The sequence below is a fragment of the Dermacentor albipictus genome, unplaced genomic scaffold, assembly GCF_038994185.2.
Source record: "Dermacentor albipictus isolate Rhodes 1998 colony unplaced genomic scaffold, USDA_Dalb.pri_finalv2 scaffold_21, whole genome shotgun sequence".
In the NCBI taxonomy this organism is placed as follows: Eukaryota; Metazoa; Arthropoda; class Arachnida; order Ixodida; family Ixodidae; genus Dermacentor; species Dermacentor albipictus.
The window spans coordinates 2570896-2586443 of record NW_027225575.1 but is presented as its reverse complement, the minus strand read 5'-3'; the positions used below and the strand labels follow the sequence as shown (position 1 = coordinate 2586443).

Genomic DNA, 15548 nt, shown 5'->3' with positions numbered 1-15548 from the left:
TACTTACACGATGTATTTAAAAGAGATACATAAACAGCAGCTGAGAATCCCGAGAGGCTGTTGCCCCTTCGTCGTCTTCCCCGTCGTCCACATTGTCCTGTTTTGCCATCGTAACATGACCTCCAGGGGAAAAACCACCGTCCCGGTGCTTCAGACGGGGCCATCGGTAAGGGCATAGTAAGGCTTAATCCGAGAGACGTGTACGACGTCAGGGGATGTGGAACCGGGCGACATGACGGAGGTCGCGGGGATTATCTCGTAAGTGATATTGGTGACCTGACGTGGAACGCGGTAAAGGCAGTTGTAGCATGGAAGGAGTTTCTTGGAGAGCGCCACTCGGCCGCAAGGGGACCAAAGTATTGCTAGAGAGCCTGGTGAAAAGTATTTGTCATGATGGTGGTGATTGTAAGCGTGCCGTTGAGTTTCCTGCGATGCCAACAAACGAGTACGAGCAAGCTGGCGCGCATGGTCAGCGTGGGCGATGGCGTCGCGGACATACTCGGTCCTCGAATCCCGTACCAAGGAGAGTGAAGTGTCCAGCGGTAATACAGGGTCATGACCGAAGAGCAAGTAAAAGGGGGAATACCCGGCAGTATCGTGGAGTGATGAATTATAGTCGAACGTGACATAAGGCAGCGCCACATCGCAGTCCTTGTGGTCGCGTTGAACTTATTTCGATAGCACGTCAGTAATGGTCCAATTGAGTCGCTCAGTACGACCGTTGATCTGGGGATGATAGGAGGTAGCCAGTTTGTGCTTGATAGAACATCAGCGTAGGATATAGGCAATGACTTGGGAGAGGAAACTGCGGCCGTGTTCGGTAAGGACCTGCCGCGGGGAGCCATGTACTAAAATGGTATCCCGGGGCCCTCTCTCGCTTCAAACTTGAATCTCGATCGTCTGTTTCTCGGTGCGGTCATTAGGGGGTGAGCATTTAGTAGCAATGTTGTCATGGGTACAAAACTTCTTACATGATGTATTTGAAGGAGATATATCAACAGCAGCTGAGACTCCCGAGAGACTGTTGCCCTTTCGTCGTCTTCACCGTCGTCAACATTGTCCTCTTTTCCCACCTAACAATATAATAAGAAGACCTTCGTGGCGAGACGAACCGCCCCGTCCCAAAGGGGACGCTCATAGCATCCATCCATCCATCCATCCATAGCCAATATCTAAAGCAATGGAAGTCTCATAACGACTACTGCCTATTCTAAGTAAAGGTATCTTCAGCAATAGTATGTGTCATATACATTGCTTGAATGTTAATCGTATTAATGGCGATAGTCTGAATACTGTCGGACTTTTTTTTAATTTTGCAGTGACACCTTCATTGCTTACATCAAAAAGTAATCACCAAACTTCACATTTTTAATAAGTTCCCACTGAAGTCACAGGGCAGGCACGTTTGCATTTAAAAAAAAAAATTTCTCTCCTTGGCATGAACTATCGGCTGCGCAGTTAATTTTTGCAAACATGCGAAATATATTCACTCTTCGGCTCCTTTAGGATACAATCTGGTCCCCATTTCCCATTAAAATATATCTTTGAGCTGCCCCCAGTAAATTTTACACACTCATAATATTTGAAAGCACGCAGATGCTGTCAAAGTCTATGACGGGACAGTGAGCTCAAACGGGATCTGTAATGCGACGTCGCCACCGGACTTTCGTGTATGGGTCTTTTTTGGCTTGCCAAGCATCCTTTCTCGGCAGTAGTGCCTTTTTGGGTCTTGTGGAAAAGTAATTTGCTTGTGAACCACAGCTTGCTTTTCTCTTTAATGCGCCTCGAAATTTTTGGAATTCTTCCGCTATAGCGTGAGTGGTGTGAGGTACTATTGCAGCGGACAAAGGGCGTGCACCGACCCCATGCACGGTAATGCGTGTTGTGGCGGTGACACTTGATATTTCCTAACATGCGAAACAAAATTGACTCCGTTATTATCCGCGTTTCGCGCATAAACACAAATGACTCGTCAGTCACATTCAGCCAAGGAAAAATTGCACCACACAATCCCATCTGACACATATGAAAAATAATTTTGTGTCGCAAGTCCTTTGAACTTAAAAAAAATATAATTCAGCCAGCGATGTTCCTGGCTGGCAGCAACAAAATACTTAGACGTGAAACGAATAACCATGCTTCCACTTTGCTCCACAGCTCCCAGTTTGTTATACTGCCAACAAGTACAGGTCCTCGTCTACCAAGAACCGATAGACCTGACTGCTTTTTCTTGGCAGCCAGTCCTCGCACATTAAGTGCGCCGAAACTCAAATGCTGGTTGGAAGCCATCGAAGACAACCCAAAACATGGTGCTTACATTTAACGTCTAGCACATCGCTAAACGTCACCGTGCTTGTAAGGTTGCCTGGTGTCATTCCGCTGCGGCGCCAGTTTGTTCGCGACCCGCCTGCCTGTCGCGACGGTGGGCATTGGCTCGTAGCCCGAACGTCTACCCAGGGACACCTTAGCAGGGAGTCCGTCCATCTTACTTTACTCGGCGTGACCTTTGACGTCGTCTTCTTTGTCCAACGGTCGCTTGAAATCCGCGCAAAACAATCTGATACTCACTATCGTCGTTCTCGTTGAGCCTGTTTCCGCAGGTGCAGCCCGCCAGAGTCGCTTCATGGAAGCACATGATTACACGTCCTTTCGGTGTGGCTACTGGAAGTGGTATCGTCGGCCACGACTGCCACCACTACAAATAGAATGCTCTGGATAGTCATCATTCGATTCAAATTCAGCTGCTCTTCTTTTTCTTGGGTGCGTAGCGGTCGGGCATGTGACCACTCTAATTTTACTCAAAGTCAGGTTGAACGTGTGGTAGCTAAATGTTCCACATTCGCTTACTTTACAAAAAGGCACATGTTCCTACTGAAGCTAGCAAAAAAAAAAAAGCGAATGCAGTCGATAGGATTTGAACTTATCCGGGGAGACACCACGGATTTCTCGTCCGTAGCGTTAACCACTCGGCCACGTCGGCTGTATTTCTTCTTTACCTTGTGATTAACATTTCGCAAACAGTACAATGGCAAACAAAACATACATGAAAATCCTTCGCCATTCGGCTAGTTCGCATGTTCTAAAATAGCTTAATTTTGGCCATATAATCAAAAACTAATTCACCCCGAAGGATCATTTAGTGCCTTATATACATCTCGTATATCGACAACAGCTTCACTGAAATATTATCTCAGCAATCATGGATTCAAATTCGCATGTCTGACGTGCACTCTTGTTAGTCAGATGCTGTGCATACATATCGCTATGACAGCACTGGCTACTTCCTCTGGCTCAGCACAAGGTAGGCACCAAATTCCGAAAGGATTTTAAGGCAGGCCTTTTTTAAAGTCATTTGAAGTACATCCCATAGGAACATCGCGTCATGGCAGTTAAATAAAACATGTTCAATTGTTCCCGGTTTTCTACACATTAGGAAGTTGTCACACCATGGAACGAAGAAGCGTTTGCTCTGCAACAGTGGCTTTACAGGGAGGGTGCCGGTACGCATTTCAAAAAAAGAAATATTTCATTGAGGGTTTCACTGGTGTTCGGTTAATACGCTTGAGGACGTCGCAAGTAAGTCTTCGTACAAACGCGTGCAGTAAAAATTTCCACAAATGCTACAACTTCTTGTAGGTAGCCAGATAAGACCGCTAGCCGAAGAAATACATTGATACTACAACGATACTACGTAGTCTGGCAAGGAATCTCGTAATCACACTTTGATTACTGTTCGAAAGAAAGGTGGGCCTGTTGACGCAAGAAAAGAAAAACCTCGTCAAATTCTGTTTAAAACACAAGTGCGATAGTGCCAAGCTCCCGTTTTTAACTTTACGAAAAAGGTTAAAACGGCTCATGCGCTCCCAAATAGACGCCCAGATAAAAACTGCAAGGCCTCTGTGCGGTCGTCATACAGAAACACTAGTCATGCTAATCACCTGCAGCACATAACACACCTTAGCAATTAAAAACACATTAAAAACGGTGGCTCTTGAAATCATAGAAAAATTATGGTCCCCAATTTTTCTATTTGTAATTTAAATCTTCTTGCTTTATCTGCTCAATAGTCTTTGCTGTCCTTATAATGTTTCAGTGGAAATCTCAAATAGCTATCCGGAGTTGTGCTTCATTGACTGTTGCAAAACGTGTCTGGAGCATGTTGCCAGTGGTCATGCCACGAACGAAGACATTTTGCCCAGCTAATCATGCTTCCTCTGTCTGTACAGAAATCCTTTACCGCTTCTACAACGCCACGCACGCTTACTTCATCTGTGAAAAAGGCAGCATAAGCAAGGACCCTCAATTCATAGTTGCAGAAAGTGTCACCATTAATACTCGGATTCGCGAGTGCCTTTAACGACAAAAATGAAAGCGTCCAAATCAAGAAGGAAATAAGAGATATTCGAAATTATAGCGTGAGAAAGACTGAGGAAGCAGTAAAAATTGGACGCAGGATGAAATCAGTGAGAAGACTTGGCATAGGGCAACCCAACACGTATGCACTGAAAGATAAGCTCGGTAAAATTATCAGCGACTTTGAAGCTATAGTAAAAACAGCGGAAGAATTCTATGCTGACCTGCACAGTACCCAGAGCGGTAGTACTGAAGATTCCGGTGCTGCATGCACCGGAATCTTCTACCTTCAGGACAGCCCGTCCTGTTCCAGCCATCTCGATAGCCTACCTTCTTTGCCGGTCAGCAGATGCTTTGTCAATGCCTCGTGCGGTGAAGTTGCTTGCAGGGATACTGCGAAGAAGCCTGATTTCCACCATATCTGCTGGACTGTCAATGCGTGGTCGAACTGCGCGTGGCGCGGTACCAGGACAACTACGAACACACTGGAGCCTATAAAAGCATCGCATCGTGTGCTACTCTTCAGTGGGTCCGGCGGCAGCATGGAATGCACTCGCTTCAAAATCTTATGTTCTGCTTTGCAGGTAAGCTTGAAGTACAATTTCAAGAGCTATAGAAGTGACAATCGTTTTCTATTGCTGCTGCCGGACCCCCCTGCAGTCCTCATAAATGTGTTTCTTTCGCTCATAAATTCCTTAAGAATGCTGTTACTATTGTGCGGTGATGTGGAAACTAACCCTGGCCCTGATATTGAAAAAATGTTGCTCGAATTACTCTCGGGACAAACAAAAATTAGCCAAGAGCTGGCGGCTCTTTCCTCTAGGGTTGTCTCCTTCGAAGAGCGGTTAACTGGTATAGAGCAGTCTATTGCACCAATTGCTGAAGTCGCATCGCGGGTATCTGAGCTTGAAAAGGCTGTAACTGACCTTCGAGTGCTCGTTAATAAATTAAATCGCAAAAACGACGATTTAGAAAACAGGTCCCGCAGAAATAACTTGCTTATATTTGGTCTTGCTGAGAGCTCCCGCGAATCTTCAGAGGAGTTGCTGGAAGCGGTAACTGAACTGATTACATCGAAACTAGAAATTAAGTGCAGCGATATCGAACGCTGTCATAGGGTGGGAATGCGAAAGAGCAATAATCCAAGACCTGTAATCATTAAGTTGCTGGATTTTAGAACTAAGGTTGCTATATTAAGAAACGCGAGAAAGTTGAAGGGCACAAACATATTTATAAATGAAGACTTCTCTGTTCGCGTGAGGCAGGTGCGCAGGGAGCTCTGGCAGAATTCCGCTGGGATAAGGAAAAATGCGCAAAAAGCCCGGTTGCACTATGATCATCTGTTGGTGGACAACGTTCGGTACTCTTGGGATGATAGCAAAAAAGCTATCGTTAGAGAAAGCCGTCGCTTGACCGCTATAGACAACGATTGACAGTTTCGAGAGCAATGCTTCACGCTTTTGAATTTAAATGCACGTAGCCTCATTAACAAAATTGAAAACTTTAACTGGCTAATAGAATGTCATACTCCATCGATTATATGTGTGACTGAGACTTGGCTAAACGAATCCATTCTTGACCATGAGTTCTTGCCTCCTAGTTACACGGTTCTGAGAAAAGACAGGCCTTCTGGCCGTGGTGGCGGAGTAGCACTTTTTATTAGGAGTGGTATTGAATTCTCTTTATTACCTCAACTTCCAGATGTTGAATCAATATGGTGTAAATTAAAACTTGATGGTCTCGCTATTGTTATCGGTGCTATCTACCGTCCGCCAAATTCCGCCCCTGACATTTTTTCGGCTATCAGTGATTATATTGTCCGACATAAGCTTAACTGTTCTAAACTGGTACTAACCGGTGACTTTAACGCACCCGCTATAGATTGGCATTCGTTATCATCAACTGGCCGTGATAGGATAATTTGTGATTCCTTAATTGACATGTCAGTAGCTTTCGATCTATCGCAGCTGGTTGTCGATACAACGCGCGAAGATGCTGTCTTAGATCTTGTTTTTGTCAATGATGACCTGGTAAAGAATGGATATCAGTGCCGTGTTGTTGACGGAATTTCCGACCATAAGGCTGTTATTGTTCGTCTAAATGTTGCTTGTGTACCAGTACGACCAACGTTTAAAACTGTCCTGAATTTTGAGCGTGCTGACGACACTTCTATTATTGCTAAACTTGCATCATGTTTTGATGATTTTGTGTCATGTAGTGAACACTACAGTGTTGATATGTTGACTAACCAATTTTATAGTATAGCTAATGAGTGTATAGCGCAATTTGTTCCTCAAAAGTGTATAAAACGGCATGCTACACACCCGTGGTATACCAGACCAATTATACAACTCAAACGTCGCATTAAGCGACTGCGAAAACGACGTAATGCACAAAATAATGACGGGGAGTCCCTAAATAAGTTACTTAAATCTGAACTAAAATCCAAAATGAGTGAGGCTAGAAAGTTCTATTTCAATACCACATTATCCTCTTTTATGAAAAATAATCCACTTAAGTTTTGGAAAACCATCAACCCTGCTACCTCCTGCCCGTCATCCTTCGTAATAAATGATGTGTCCTGTTCGGACCCTTCGACAATCTCGGAGGCGTTTAATGGCTATTTCAAATCTGTGTTTGGAGATGACAATGGTACCACCCCCGACATTGGTATTATCCAGGAAATGCCTCCGTTTCCAGTAATTGAAATGAGCTATACCGGTGTTTATAACCTTCTCTTGAACATCGACATTACTAAGGGTGCCGGACCGGATGGTATACCAAACATGTTTTTGAAGCGCTATGCAGAATGGAATGCTCATTACCTAACCATAATTTTTTGTAAGTCATTAGAGACATGTACTGTACCGGCCATTTGGAAAATCGCCAACGTAATTCCTGTGTTCAAATCGGGTAATACGCAACTAATTTCCAACTACAGGCCTATCTCGTTAACAAGCACTTGTTGCAAACTCTTAGAGCACATAATTCACAAACATGTCCTTCAGTATTTAACTACTAATAACATATTGTCGCAGAATCAACACGGTTTCCGCTCTGGTTTTTCTACAACTACTCTACTCATTGAATTCACTCATGACATCGCTTCGGCTCTAAATAATCGAGGTCAGGTTGATGCCATATTTATAGATTATAGCAAAGCGTTTGATATGGTGTGCCACAGACAACTTCTTCTTTGGCTCAGTAAAATTATTAACGATGATAAAATACTTGGATGGATAGCTGATTGGCTACATTTAAGATCTCAGTATGTTACTTTTAATCACGCGCAGTCATCGTCGGCCACAGTCACTTCCGGGGTACCACAGGGCTCAGTCCTTGGGCCCCTGCTGTTCTTTATTTATATTAACGATGTCACACAGGTCATTAGGGACACACCAGTGAAACTGCGATTGTACGCCGAGGACTGCGTGCTCTATACCACAGTAACTAACAGACAAGATCAAGAGGTTCTCAACAATGTATTTTCGTCCTTTTGTGGTTGGAGCAATGCGTGGCAAATGAGTATTAATTACCAAAAAACTGTGCAAATGACTTTCACTAATAAAAAGCAGCCATTCAATTTCAGTTATAGCTGCAATGGGCACTACCTAAATTCTGTGAATACCTTCAAATATCTTGGAGTTACCTTCACTCAAAACTTAAAATGGCATCTTCATATTGAAACAATTTGCGCTAGGCCACTTAGGAAACTGGGATATTTAAAGCGAACCCTCAAATGCTCAACTAAGGACTGCAAATTAACAGCTTATAAATGCCTCGTCAGACCATTACTAGAGTACGCCTCAGTGGTTTGGGCACCATACACTGCACTTGACATTAGTAAGCTTGAAGCTATACAAAAGAAAGCAATACGGTTCATTTTTAGCCGATATGACCGCAACTTTTCTCCCTCATCTCACGCATGCGCATTATCAATAGAACCGTCGGCTCATCGACGCACACTTGAACGTATCACTTTGCTACACAAGATTGTACACGGTCAAAGTTGCATTGATGCCCCGATTTCCTTCAGTCATCCCACTGGGCGTGCCACGCGCCGTTCACACCCACTTAATATTGTTCCTTTCCAGTCTTTTGTAAATTGTTTTAAGTATTCGTTTTTTCCAAGCACTGTTGAAATTTGGAACAACCTAGATGGTTCCTTGCGGGAAAAACCTAATGAAGAGTTTGTGAAAGAATTGTCTAACCATATTTTGTAATTACGTTTCAAGCTCATTGTATGTTGTGTTGATGTAATCTCTGGTGTATCCACTCCTGCTATGTCTCATGTATTGAGACAGCAGTATCTGTAAATAAAAAATAAAAAAATAAAATAAATGAAATGAAGTAGTACTGAAGAGGTTACAGAGGCTTTTTCTATAACTAGCGATGAAGTTATAAGGGACTTGCAAGGCATGAAACGGGGAAAAGCGGCAGACGCAAACGGAATAACAGTTGATTTAATCGAAGATGCAGGAGACTTCATGCCCGAAAAGCTTGTGAAACTTACGCGAAATGTCTCACGACTTTAAGGGTCCTAGAAAACTGGAAGAATGAAAACATTATACTAATTCACAAAAAGGGAGACGTTAAAAAATTCAAAATTATAGGCCGATTAGGGAACATCCAGTATTGTATAAAACATTCACCAAGATACTTTCGAATAGAATAGGAGCAACAATGCACTTCAGTCAACGAAGAGGACAGGGTAGCTTCAGGAAGGGATACTCTACAATGGATAACATTCATGTCATTATTCAGGTAATCGAGAAATCTGCAGAGTACAGTCACACTCTATATATGGCTTTCATAGATTACGAAAATGCATTTGATTCAGTAGAGATACCAGCAATGATAGAGGCATTACGCAATCTAGGAGCACAGGAGGCTTACGAAAATATCTAGGAAATTATCTGGCGAAATTCCACAGATACCTTAATTCTCCACAAGAATAAAGATACCTATAAAGAAAGGGGCCAGGCAAGGAGGCACAATCTCTCCAATGCTGTTACTGCATGCTTGGAAGAAGTGTTCAAGCTATTAAACTGGCAAGGGTTAGGAGTGAGGATCAACGGCGTATATCTGAGCAACTTTCGGTTTGCAGATGACATTGTCCTGTTCAGCACCACTGTAGATGAGTTACAAGAAATCATTGAGGATATTAACGTGACATTAAAGTCAAATATTAAGTTAAGCTAGAGTGATAGATTAGTGCCCGGGAATCTCCAAGGCTTGAGTATTATCGCGAACAGAGCCTTAATAATCGAGAAATTGAGGTAACTGCAGAACATGATTAGAGACTCCCCCGGGACATTCAAGTACTTGCCAGATGACGAAAGCACTACTCAGTTAAACTCTGTCACTAGTACTGAATCACTCGTTGAAACAACATCCTTGTATGGTATTATAGGACGATATAAACTGCTGCTTGTCTCTTTCTATTACATTTCTAAAAAAAAAACACGGATTGAAATTAGCCTTGACTACGGTGCGGGAGGTCGAAGGGTTTTGTGTTTTCTCGACTCCGCGCATCCCACGCTTTCGCGTTTTAGTAGTTTTGTTATCGGGTAGTGCTGCGGTGGTTTAGCTGGCTCGCGAAACTTGCACAAAGTGAAAGTGGCAGAGGATTCAACTTCCATGTGATGTCGCGGGATTCCCGAATGGTCTATGCCACTTGACCAAAAAGCAGCTGCAGCGGCGAATCCGCCTGTCTTGGCTCTTTACCGCCGTCTGTCAGGCACCGCTTAACTCTGCGATGGCAGCAAAGGGTGGGGATGGCGTATGCAACGTCACCACTTTCCTGGTAGGGTGGCGGGAGATTTGAATTTTGAAAAAGGTATTCGGACCCTTCAGAAGCAATTTTCTCGTAAACTAAGTATTTTCTTGGCGCGGAACAAGCGTCGTGAGGTTTCTGTAATGGTAGTTAACCAGTCCACTTCGACTTAGTATTTGCCTTTAGTGCACCTTTGATAAGGAAAGTATGAGTCGGGTCGAAGATCACTATGCAGAAGACAAAGATAATCCTGAATAGACTGGCAAGAGGAGAAGAGTTGTGGATCGCCCGTCAAACTCTCGAGTCTGTGAATGAATAAGCTTACCTATGTCAACCATTTATGGAGACCTTGATCATGATAAGGAAATTCACAGAAGAACAAAAATGGGTTGGAGTGCTTGCGGTGGACATTGTCAGATCCTGACAGGAAAATTAATCGTTATCATTGATAAGAAATGTGTACAATCAGGTCATTCTAGCGGTGCTAACATGTGGGGCAGACACTTGGAGATTCACAAAGAAGCTCGAGAACAAGTTTAGGACCATGCAAAGAGCGATAGAACGAAGACTGTTAGGCGTAACGTTAAGAGACAGGAAGACAGTGGTGTGGACAAGAGAGAAAATGGGGATAGGTGATATTATATTTGACAGTAAGAAAAAAAATTGAGCTACGCAGGTCATGTAATGTGTAGGTTAGATAACCAGGTACCAAGCGAAGGGAAGCGCAGTCGAGGACCTCAGAAGACTTGGTGTCGCGACGAAGTTAGGAAATTCGCAGGCGCTTGTTCGAATCGGTCGGCGCAGGGCAGGGGTAATTTATATATATATATATATATATATATATATATATATATATATATATATATATATATATATATATATATATATATATATATATATATATATAGGCTGATGATGATTATCATTAGGCTGAGAGCTCTGGTTAACGGAGGCAAAGAACACACGTTTTGACAGGCGTAGAACGGAGTCGACTGGCTTTATTCAAACGTAAGAGCCGGTGTGCCGAGAGGCTGTGGTGGCGCCCCCGTCGGGCATGCAGGGGGCAATGGCCTCCACGTCGAGGCATGTTAAGAGGTGCAAAGCGCAAGGACCCCCACGGAGAGGCGAAACGGATTTCCAAGGAGCGGGGCGACGAAGTGAGGGGGGGTTGCTACAAATACAAAGAGTTCCAGGTAAAGATCAAAAAGTAGCGATGATAAACACCATACTTGTTTTACAGATCATTCAAAGCAAATACTTACACTCAGTTTCTTATTGGTCACAAGTTTCGCTATACATTTATCATACACCATTTTCATGCCATCTAGAATTATAGATGATACATTGACATAATTCGGGATAAGGAACAATATTTCGTGCACAATTTTATCAAATGCCTTTTTCAAATCTACTTGAAGCATAGCAACTCAATCCTTCATGGCATCGCAGCATTGGACAACAGTTTTTGTCACGTGGATATTTGTAAGATTGGTTCTACCTATTATTGCGGAGGTCTGATGTTGACCTAAGAGAGAATTGATAATACTTTGGAGACGGTGAGTTAAAACTTTCATGAAAATCTTGTAATCAATATTCGTTACAATTATCGGCCCGTATGCTTCTATTGAACTCAGTTTAACTTTGTCATTAATTTTCGTGATCAGCATCATGTGGGATGTTCACAAGGTCGATGGTGCTAGTTTCTTTTCATGGCATTATTTCATTTTTTTTATAACCCGGTGTAGAGAGTCTGCCATTTCACTTTTGAAGTGCTTGTATACAGCTGCACCGAGACCATCTGGACCAGGCGCTTTACCAGGACTGCGATAGGACTGAGATTAAACATCTGCGACTGTTATTGGCCTTTCAAGTGACCTTTTTTTCGTAATCAAGCCTAGGCATAAGCGGTAGAAAGGCAGTTCAAAACCGTTCAGTATCGCATGTTTTATGACTAAATAGTTTTCTGTAATATTGAGCAAAGGCAAGCCGTGTCATTTTCACTCCCTTGAGTTGTGTCATGTCGAAAACTCATTTTGTTTTTTGCTTTCAAATTTGCATGTTTATTTGCATGTTCGTGCTTGCAATTTGCAATTTGCATGTTTGAGCGCGTTTTATTGGCATTCCGCCAAATCAGAGCTGCTCGGAAATATATATCTCTAACGTCCTCATGTTGTAAACTTATAGAACATATTATAGCCACTGAGATTATAGAATTCTTTGACAAACACTCCATATTAACAAGTTTTCAGGCACGGTTTTAGAAAGAAGTATTCGACCGTTACGCAACTCGTCGTTACATGGTTTTGATAATAATATTCAGATAGACAAAAATTTTTTATTTCTGTAAGCCCTTTGATAAGTTCCTCAGGACAAACTAATCTAGAAACTCAACAACATTGGTCTTCCGGAGGAGTTGGTGGCTTGGGTGGCTGAATATTTGAGAAATTGGGTGCAGTTTTTCACAGTCGAGGACCTAAATTCGCGCCTTCTACCAGTCAGGTCGGGTGTGCCCCAAGACAGTGTGCTAGGGCCCTTGCTATTTTTGTGCTATATGAATAATATCGCGGGTATAATTGATCCAACTATTCAGATTCGATTGTTCGCAGATGACTGTATATTATTCCGTGAAGCTTGCAGCATACATTATCAACTAGAACTAAACGAAAATATAGATTACATATACCAATGGTGCAACCAGTGGGGCATGGTCATAAATGCACAAAAAAATCTGTTTCCTTTCCTATTAATAAAAAAAAATCCACTTTTCAGTATGGTTACTCCCTATGTTCATCTACAGTTAATCATGTCGATAGCTACAAATATTTAGGTGTAACGTTCACTGCTAACCTCTCTTGGAATTCACACGTTGATAACATTTGTTCTGCTTTCAGAAAATTGTGTTTTTAAGACACAAGCCTCGTAATTCACCACCAAAAGTAAAACGTCTATGCTCTCAGTCATACATCAGACCAAAGCTAGAATATGCAAGCATAGTATGGGACCCTTACACAAAACGTACCATTGATAAATTCGAAAGAATTCAAAGAAAGACTAGTAGATTTACTTTTTCTAAATTTCGTCGTGTGGACACTCCGTCGGAACTAATGACAGTCAATATCGTACCCCAACTTCTGTACCGAAGAAGGTAATTTCGCTTCGACTTCCTGATTTCTCTCCTTGACCAGAAATTCACTATTAACCCTTCATTGTATTTATCCCCCGTATCAACAAGACATACAGGACATCAACAACCAGGATCTTTAAAGCCATATTTCGCAAAAACAGATGCTTGTAAATTGTCCTTTTTCCTGCACACAGTGTCTCAATGGAATTCTGTACCATAGCGCGATGGTCTTGCCATCATGTAGCATTGTGTACATTTAGCCATTGTGTTCATTTTTGCTATTTATTTGTGTCTGGATATAAAACAAAATGTATGTGCACCTTTAAACGCAATGTGATTTGTTAAATAAATGCCCCTCCTGCTTCGACCACGTTAACTGGACTGCAGGATGTATAAATAAACAAAATACCGGACATAAGAGCGCGAAAAAATTGTATTGCTACCAGCTAATGCTCTTTCTTCGGTTCACTATACCTGAAAAGGACGTACACTTGAATTAACTCTCAAAAAATTATAAACTACGTAAATCGTACCGGAGATTACACCGTGTGTTATACATGAAAGTCGTGATTTTATTTGCATGAAGGTGGACTATTAAAAATGATGAAACAAAATAGCCATACGACACTTAGGATTTTCAAGCACAGGTGATGAAAAGAAATTGCAAAATGAATGGCTCGTCTTCAACAAACTCCAGCATTAAAATGATCAAGAAGCCTGAGCAACACGTCCATGCATTCAACACTACCACTACACAGGCTGCGGGAGCCTCAAACACGAAGCTGGTCTCCTGCAGGTCTAGATAGCAGGTCTTCTGGCCAAGCGGTGTTGACGGCGGTTCCAACGGCGTTCATTAGCCGCCTCTATGTTGACAGCCTGTTGTAGGCATATCCTCTGTCGCATTGATTCTAGCGGGTACAACGCCCACAGGACGTCGATGGTTCTACGGCTTCCCGTGCGTCCCTGGGACATGTCCCGCCAACAGTCACTTCTCTGACCGACGTCACCGCCACTATTAGGCGCACCGGGTTCTCCAACTGCCACGCCATGAACGAATCATAGCGACTACGCAGCCTGTCGGACCAAAACGTCATGCAATAACCGTGGAATGCGCCGGTTGCGAAAAGCACGACGATTTTCAAGACATGACCGCTCCAATCAAGCGCTTCCAACGCTCTCCTAAGGTACAGGAAGGAGAATAAGGTGGCTGATGTGATTAGGAAGAAGCAGAGAAGGTCGATCAGCAGCGCTTGTCGTAGCCGCCCGTCGCTCTGCCAAACATAGTGGAAGAACCGGCGTGCGCTCCCGGGTTGGGCCGCCATCGGGAAATGCTCACCGCAGAGCTCGCAGATGTCTACGTTCCGCTGGTTCAGCCAGTGCTCCAGGCAGGACACATGCACGAAGGCCATGGTGCCAGTGCAGCTGCAGGGGGACACGAGTGGATCCTCCCGGTCGCCTTCATGGCAGATCCGGCACATGGGTCCACTGTTCACGGCCCCGTTTAGGTCACCAGTTGCCTGATCGGGACAGACGCAGTCCCGCGCCGAGGCATCCTTGGAGTCACTCATAACTTCAGGACTTTTCAGCAACGGCTGTTCCACGTCCTTGGACAGTGCACCGACGTTCGTTTGCCCTGCGTGCTCTTCGCCCTCCAGGCTAGAGCCCACGTATGGTGGCGAGGGGGTGACTACACCTGATTGAGAAGGCTCACAGTCAGAGCACGGGATGTGGCGAGCACCATCAGTCTCTGGGTATTGCGAAGAGGACGGCAAAGATGAGGAAACGGGGCAGCTCTTCTTTTCGGGTGATGAATCCTGATCGTCGCGGTGGCATCGACTTCACAGCGTTGGTACGTTAACTTGACGAAAACACAAGTGGTGGTCGCGCTTACTAGATTCCGCGCGCGTTTCCTTGTTCGAGTTCTCGTTGTGCTCACTGGCCATTGTGCTTGCTGTCCTTCTGCCACTTCTGCTCGCAAAAGATACGAATGCCTGCACAAAGCCGCTCGCAGGGCTATTTATACCGGTCTCTTCCTTTGTACTCTGCTGTGCAACGTCATCTACTCGTGAATATAAGTCTGTGGAAACGTGTGTTCTCACCTTCCATGAACAAACAATAGCGCAACATATATAATGCACAGTAATGGTGCGGTCAGTGACACGCAGTGTTACATTTTGCGCAGTGTTTATGCACATCGAGCGCCCCTAGCTATCAACGAAAGAGAGGCCAATTTAGTATTTGGCCCGGAAAGAACGTATCAGCCCTTTAAAGAGACCCTGGCCATCTGATGATAAA

The 15548-nt window shown here is 43.7% G+C and overlaps 1 protein-coding gene across 1 annotated transcript; it reads right to left on the bottom strand.

Moving 5' to 3' along the window:
• Positions 1–3930: 3930 nt before the first annotated feature.
• LOC139052326 (E3 ubiquitin-protein ligase MARCHF11-like) lies at positions 3931–15196 on the bottom strand. The gene is made up of 3 exons (XM_070529420.1): positions 15190–15196; positions 14590–14946; positions 3931–3938 (listed from the first exon to the last, which is right to left on the bottom strand). Exons 1-3 carry the CDS (start codon positions 15194–15196, stop codon positions 3931–3933), a joined length of 372 nt encoding a protein of 123 aa, XP_070385521.1.
• Between the last annotated feature and the right edge of the window lie 352 nt (positions 15197–15548).